The sequence below is a fragment of the Barbus barbus genome (assembly GCF_936440315.1).
Source record: "Barbus barbus genome assembly, chromosome: 12".
Lineage (NCBI taxonomy): Eukaryota > Metazoa > Chordata > Actinopteri > Cypriniformes > Cyprinidae > Barbus > Barbus barbus.
In genome coordinates, this window is record NC_136740.1 from 31613833 (window position 1) to 31621431 (window position 7599).

General features: G+C 31.1%; 2 protein-coding genes across 5 annotated transcripts in view; both read left to right on the plus strand.

Moving 5' to 3' along the window:
* Positions 1-7599, plus strand: part of ifnlr1 (interferon lambda receptor 1) — a 676379-nt gene that overhangs the window by 512001 nt on the left and 156779 nt on the right. The window lies entirely within an intron of this gene.
* Positions 1-7599, plus strand: part of kif13a (kinesin family member 13A) — a 79962-nt gene that overhangs the window by 33419 nt on the left and 38944 nt on the right. For all 4 annotated transcript variants that reach the window (XM_079430902.1, XM_079430905.1, XM_079430904.1 and 1 more), the window contains exons 6-9: positions 1554-1734; positions 4672-4759; positions 5030-5164; positions 6178-6290. In XM_079430902.1, the coding sequence (XP_079287028.1) occupies positions 1554-1734; positions 4672-4759; positions 5030-5164; positions 6178-6290 (517 nt within the window). The remainder of the gene's footprint in view (positions 1-1553; positions 1735-4671; positions 4760-5029; positions 5165-6177; positions 6291-7599) is intronic.

Genomic DNA, 7599 nt, shown 5'->3' on the forward strand with positions numbered 1-7599 from the left:
ACTTCCAGATCATGTTTCACCGCAAGAAAATGAAAAATACATCCAAACATTACGATTTTTTGACAATTAATGCACATTTGTCCCCTCAAATTCTCATTGGTGAGATTTGTCCAGATGTTTTTTTGTTATTATTGTCAATGATAATTCTTTCTAGACAAGTAAAAAAAGTCTGGTCTTCATTGTTTAGACTAAGAGTTGAATAAAAGATAAATTGTATTTAGTTTTTTTCTTTACATAAAAATTATTTTAAAATAAAATAAAAACAAAGATTATATGTTTGAAACATAGGAAAAACGTGTATTCATTTTTAATTTTTATTTATTAATTATTTGTATATAGAGAGAAATTTGACATTTTATCTTTTTTTTCTAATTTTAGTCATCATAACCAGATTAAACCTGTTTTTTATTGATTTTTGTCTCAAATGTTTAAACTAAGTTGAAAAAAATATATAAAATGTATTTTGTTTTTTCTTTACATAAAAATAATTAAAAAATAACAGATAAACATACATTAAAGATCTGAAACATAAAAAGTGTATTTATTTTAAATTTTATTTACTTTATTTATTTGAATATGAAGATAATTACATTTAACTTTTTTTCTCATTATAGTTATCATAAAATAACGAGATTAAACCTGAAATTTCTTTGATTGCATTTTATTTAATTTTTTTAAATAAAACAATTTAAAAAATAAAAGAAAAATTAAGACACAACAAAGTTCTGAAACAGTATAAACGTGTATTTATTTATTTTTATTTATAAAATTATATACATTTAATTTATGTTTTAATTCATTATTTTTATTATTGTTTTTTATTGTATTATTTTATATTGCACAGGCACCTCAACTGAAAATCGCCTGTAATGGTAACTGAAAGCAGAATTAAATTCAGAAGCAGAATATCATCAATAAGGGTCCAGTGTGTCGTATGGTCAGTGGGTAAATGTGTCCCTGGAGCACAAAAGCAGTCATCAGTAACACAGGTATATCTGTAGCAATAGCCAACAATACATTGTATGGATCAAAATTATCCATTTTTCTTTTGTGCCAAAAATCATTAGGATATTAAGATCATGTTCCATGAAGATATTTTGTACATTTCCTACCGTAAATATATCAAAACTTCATTTTTGATTAGTAATATGCATTGCTAAGAACTTCATTTGAACAACTTTAAAGGAGATTTTCTCAATATTTCGATTTTTTTGCTCCCTCAGATTCCAGATTTTCTAATAGTTGTATCTCAGACAAATATTGTCCGATCATAACAAACCATACATCAATGGAAAACTTATTTATTAGCTTTCACATGATGTATAAATCTCAGTTTTGAAAAATTGACACTTATGACTGGTTTTGTGCTCCAGGGTGAATCTGATATATTTCTCTGTACATGAACAGGAAGCGTCTGTGTTTTCAATCGCAGACGCAGCACATTGTCTGTTTCATCTGCCTTCCTGTCCTGGTTCTCAGGCCGTGTTTCGTTCTTCAACACGTCTGCTGGCTGAGATACATCAGCTGTTAAATGTCTTGTGTTTGATCGACAGGCTCGGGGAAATCCTTCTCCATGATGGGCAACGGAGAGCAGCCGGGCCTGATCCCAAGACTCTGCTGCTCGCTGTTCGAGAGAGTCTCCAGAGACCAGAACGAGAGCCAGTCCTTCAAGGTGGAGGTTTCCTACATGGAGATCTACAACGAGAAAGTCCGAGACCTGCTGGATCCCAAAGGGTGAGTGGATTCACGACCTCAATGCACTTCATAGGCACAGTTCTTTTTTACTTGCAATTGTTTCTTACATAAACTCAGAATTGCTTATATGTGACCCTGGAACACAAAACCAGTCATAAGGGTAATTTTTTTTTAGATTGACATTTATGCATCACCTGAAAGCTGAATAAATAATCTGTTCATTGATGTATGGTTTGTTATGATAGGACAATATTTGTCTGAGATACAACTATTTGAAAATCTGGAATCTGAGGGTGCAAAAAAATCTAAATATTGAGAAAATCATCTTTAAAGTTGTTCAAATTAAGTTCTTAGCAATGCATATTACTAATCAGAAATGAAGTTATGATATATTTACGGTAGGAAATTTACTAAATATCTTCATGGAACATGATCTTTACTTAATATCCTAATGATTTTTGGCATAATAGAAAAATATAACCCATACAATGTATTTTTGGCTATTGCTACAAATATACCTGTGCCACTCATGACTGCTTTTGTGCTCCAGGGTCACAGATATCACAGTCAGATTTGTGAGATATAAATTTTTGAGTTTGTATCTTGCAATTCTGAATTGTTTATATAAAGTAAAAAAAAAATTTCAGAATTTTTCTGAAATGTCAGAATCGTTAGATGAAAGTGTTACACTTACCTTTTTTATTTTTTAATTCTGTGGCAGAATTTGAAAGAAACAGAACTGCAAGATGTCAGAATTCTGAGAAAAGGGTCAAAATTCTGAGTTTATATATCAAAATTCTAACTTTTTCAGAATGGTAACTTTAGATCTTGCAATGTTACATTTTTCTCTCAGAATTTCAAGAAACAAAAGTCAAAATTACCCTTTTTTTTATTTTTAATTCTGTGGCAGTAACAAAAAACAGAATTGCAAGATGGAAAGTCAGAATTCTGAGGAAAGAAGTCAGCGTTGCATGATATAAACTTGGAAAAAAGTCCAAATTGTGAGCTAAATTGTGGTGGAATCAGGCTTCCATAGTCAAGTGGCGCTATTGAAAAGATCCTGCACTGACAACACTAGATCTGTTGTTTTAGCATTACATCCACATAAACATGTGCTTTCTTTCTTTACAATATGATTAGAATGGATCAATCTACTGCATGCCGTCTGTCATCTGAGTGATAGTTCGGAGTTTTTATCCAGATGAACTCTTACTGGACTGAAGCAGCTCAGCTTTACTTTATCCTCCATCAATCATTTTCTAGAAAAATCAGTGCGTCTCAAATCTGATCATCAGGATCTTTTGAGGAGCGTTTGTTTCCAGAAGCTTTACTTTCTCTGTTCCTCAGCGGAGGAATGATCTTCATCTCACATCTTCTGAGGAGCGTTTATTTCTTCATCTCTCAATCAGCATTGCATTATATGTTTGGATCATTTCAGTCTCATCTTACTAAGACTAAGACATATTATTGGAGAGTAAAGGCTGATATTTAGATGATTTTGTGTCAGTAAACAGCTCTACTGTTTTAAAGATCTCATTGATTTACGGTACATTACAAGCATCAGAATTTCATCATATAATCATCAGCATCTGCAGCAAATTGCATATTTTTACCCAGTTTGAGTCTCTTAGCTGGTTTTTCCTTCATATTCTCACTGTATCGGACTATATGAGCCATAAAAGCCTGATGGAGCAAATATGACAAAACATAAAACACATATGCAAACTTTTTTTTTTCATTAAATATTTTCTGTTATGTCTTTGTCTAAAGGTTCACTGAACTTTTCCATTTCATTAGATTTTTTGGACTATTATTTGATATCTCAGGCTTGACGGGGTTAATATCATTAAATAAGATTGCAGTCTCAGTGAGTTTGAATCAGCTGGTGTTCTGGTGATGTTTAGTGGTTGTATGAATCCGTTCTATCACTGTGACCCTGTGATCCTGCTGTCTGTGTGAAGGTTCGCAGTCATTGATCTGAAAGCAGAAGCTTGGAGCCCGTCTGCACCACCTAGTGAGAGTTTGCTGCGCTGGTTTCACTGATTGTCTCATGCTTTCAGATGGGATGGCACTTTCACTTAACTTAAATTACTTCCTTTTTTTATGGTATTAAAAATTTAAATTTTTTGTATTTTACAATTTTATTTTTACAGTTTTAATTATCTTTTTTTGCCTTTACGAAGTCTTCAGTGTTTTTAATTTTTTTATTTTATTAATAGAATTGATTATTGTTATTAATTGAATTTGATATTATAATTTAATTATTATTATTCAATCATTTAACTTTTATGACTTTAAAATGCTGTTTAGTTTAATTGTTAACTTTTTTTTTTTTATAAGAATGTATAAATTTTCAGTTCTATTTTTTGTCTTTTTTATATCATTTAATTTTTACATTAATATTTAAATTTTTAATGTTTTTTCTTTAAAAAAATTTATAGTTACAATTTAATTTGTAAATTATTTCACGTCCTATTTTATGGCTTTTAAATGTTAAATTTGTTATTTAGTTTACTTTTTTTTAACATTTGTAAAAAAAACAAATTTGTGGTTACAATTTTATAATTAACATCTTAATTCTATATTTTGTTTTTGCTTTTTTGAATCAATACATTTTTACATTTCATCATTATTTTATGCTTTTTTATTATACATTTTAATTGTTTTTTTCTATTTAGCTTTTTTTAGTAACATTTTATGAATTTTCAATTCAAATGTTTTTTTGTTTTTTTTTATGTTTGACTTTGTTTATTTTGTTTTTGCACTGTATTTATTTGACATATTTGACAATTAGTAAATAGGTTTTCTTTCTTTTTTTTTCATTTTATGTAGTTGGGTTTGTCTCTGATGGTGCCGAATCAAATCAAAGGCTCTGCTCGAGACCCAAACAAGAGGACGATTGTGAATGCAGGGAACATGAATAGCAACCTAATGAAACTGTTTTCTCACACGTCATCTCTCTCTCTCTCTTTACAGGAGCAGACAGTCTCTGAAGGTCAGGGAGCATAAAGTCCTGGGTCCGTATGTGGACGGTCTGTCTCAGCTGGCTGTGATGAACTTCGAGGTGAACATGACTCTCCTCAACTCTGTCACAATTGTTACATTGAAGTATCAACTTTGTTTCAGATGTTTCTCCCAGAATTCCGTAGAATGCTTTTGATTGACAGTGTCATATAGGCCTTATTCAGACAGGCAGAACAATCTGTAAAGTTCTTTGTAGTTCGAACAGCAAAAAACATGTGAATTTCCAAACCTAACTATCTTACAGTGAACTAGTACTTTGTTGTTTGCATTGATTTAGTTGCATGTTCTTTCTCATTTGCGCCTCCTGCAGGACATCGAGTCTCTGATGTCGGAGGGGAATAAATCACGCACGGTAGCCGCCACTAACATGAACGAGGAGAGCAGCCGATCGCACGCCGTCTTCAGCGTCATCGTCACGCAGACGCTGTATGACCTGAAGTCTGGGGTCAGGGTTATCCACATTTAAACCTGCTGTCTGGACTTAAACATACTTAAGATTTTAAGATTGAACTATCATTGTGGTGATTAATATGTTTCTGGCATGCTGTATGTTTGGCAACAGTTCTTTTAACCTTTACTGATGCAGTGCGTAGCTTTTTATTTTTTAAATGACCATGTCAGATGTAACCATGTACATATTCCAGGATCAATATCCATTTATATATATATATATATATTCATACTATATATACACATTAAAAAAAAGAAATTAAATAAAAATGACAAATGCATGCAACAAAATTTCAAAACTTAACATTTAAATGAAAGCAAAAAAAGAACAAAAGGTATAACAGTATAATAATGATTATAACATAACACTAAGCCAAACACCAAAAAACAACAACATATATGTGTATGTACAACCACACACACACACATATATATACATATATACACATTTATAAATTCAGTATATATATTATTTAATTTCCATTTAGTTTGTTGAAAATAACTCAAATTTAAAAAAGCTAAAACTTAATAAAAAACCTATACAGACATAATAATTAATAAAAATGAATAAAATGACAAAGATTATTCCAACTTTAACTCAAGTTAAAATAGATAACAAATACAAGACAGTATAGTTTATCAGTAATCCTAAAAAATAACACTGAGCCAAACACACATGCTAAAAAAACACCTTACACACAGTAAGAAATGGTTATAAAAACTGAAACAGAAGTGAAACTAGTAGTTAACTTCACTAGTAAAAGTCACAGTAGATGTCATTTCTTTAGTAGTCAGGTTTATATCCATTTTCTTGTCACTTACATCAGATTATCAATATTAAATATGATTTAAACAGTGTAATCATTTTATTTGCAGTTCCTATTCAAGTTTTTATTCACAGTTTATGCTGGTCATGTCTGGTCATGATCTCAGACACACATTGTGCACATTCAGGATGTTGTTGATTGTAATATTTTCTTTTATGTCTGTTTGTTTGTGTGAACGCAGAATTCTGGAGAGAAAGTGAGTAAGATCAGTCTGGTTGATCTGGCCGGCAGTGAACGCGTGTCTAAGACTGGAGCTGCTGGAGAGAGACTGAAGGAGGGCAGCAACATCAACAAGTAAGACGACTGCAGCCGGTCGCCATATTCAGACTTGCTTATAATAATCGGGGAAAAACAACAATATGTTGGCAGTTGTTGTATGCAGTCTGGGAAATTATACTAATCAGGATAAAAGCAGCCACTTGGACCAAAGAAATGAATAAATAAAAGAATAAAGGTATCTTTACAAACCTGCTTGAGTAAGTAAAGGAAATCTGTAATACTGTAGACTGTATGAGATGTTATATGAATGAACTGCATCATGTAATATGATGGATCCGCTCATTCAGGGTTTCCCAAACTAATGATTAATTAAATCATACAAATAAATAACTTGCTTAAAATAATTAAATCATAAAAATTTCAAATTAAAATAATTTTCAAATGTTCCTGTGATGTTTTCTGTTGTCTCTGTGGTGTTTTATGATGTTCCTGTGGTGTTTTATGATGTTTCTGTGGTGTTTTATGTTGTTTGTGTGATTTTTATTAATGTTATTAATGTTATTTCTGTTTAATGATGTCTCTGTGGTGTTTTATGTTGTTTGTGTGGTGTTTTATGTTGTTTGTGTGGTGTTTAATGATGTCTCTGTGGTGTTTTATGTTGTTTGTGTGATTTTTATTAATGTTATTAATGTTATTTCTGTTTAATGATGTCTCTGTGGTGTTTTATGTTGTTTGTGTGGTGTTTTATGTTGTTTGTGTGGTGTTTAATGATGTCTCTGTGGTGTTTTATGTTGTTTGTGTGGTGTTTTATGTTGTTTGTGTGATTTTTATTAATGTTATTAATGTTATTTCTGTTTAATGATGTCTCTGTGGTGTTTTATGTTGTTTGTGTGGTGTTTTATGTTGTTTGTGTGGTGTTTAATGATGTCTCTGTGGTGTTTTATGATGTTTCTGTGGTGTTTTATGTTGTTTGTGTGATTTTTATTAATGTTATTAATGTTATTTCTGTTTAATGATGTCTCTGTGGTGTTTTATGTTGTTTGTGTGGTGTTTTATGTTGTTTGTGTGGTGTTTAATGATGTCTCTGTGGTGTTTTATGTTGTTTGTGTGGTGTTTTATGTTGTTTGTGTGATTTTTATTAATGTTATTAATGTTATTTCTGTTTAATGATGTCTCTGTGGTGTTTTATGTTGTTTGTGTGGTGTTTTATGTTGTTTGTGTGGTGTTTAATGATGTCTCTGTGGTGTTTTATGTTGTTTGTGTGGTGTTTTATGTTGTTTGTGTGGTGTTTTATGTTGTTTGTGTGGTGTTTTATGTTGTTTGTGTGGTGTTTAATGATGTCTCTGTGGTGTTTTATGTTTGTGTGGTGTTTTATGTTGTTTTT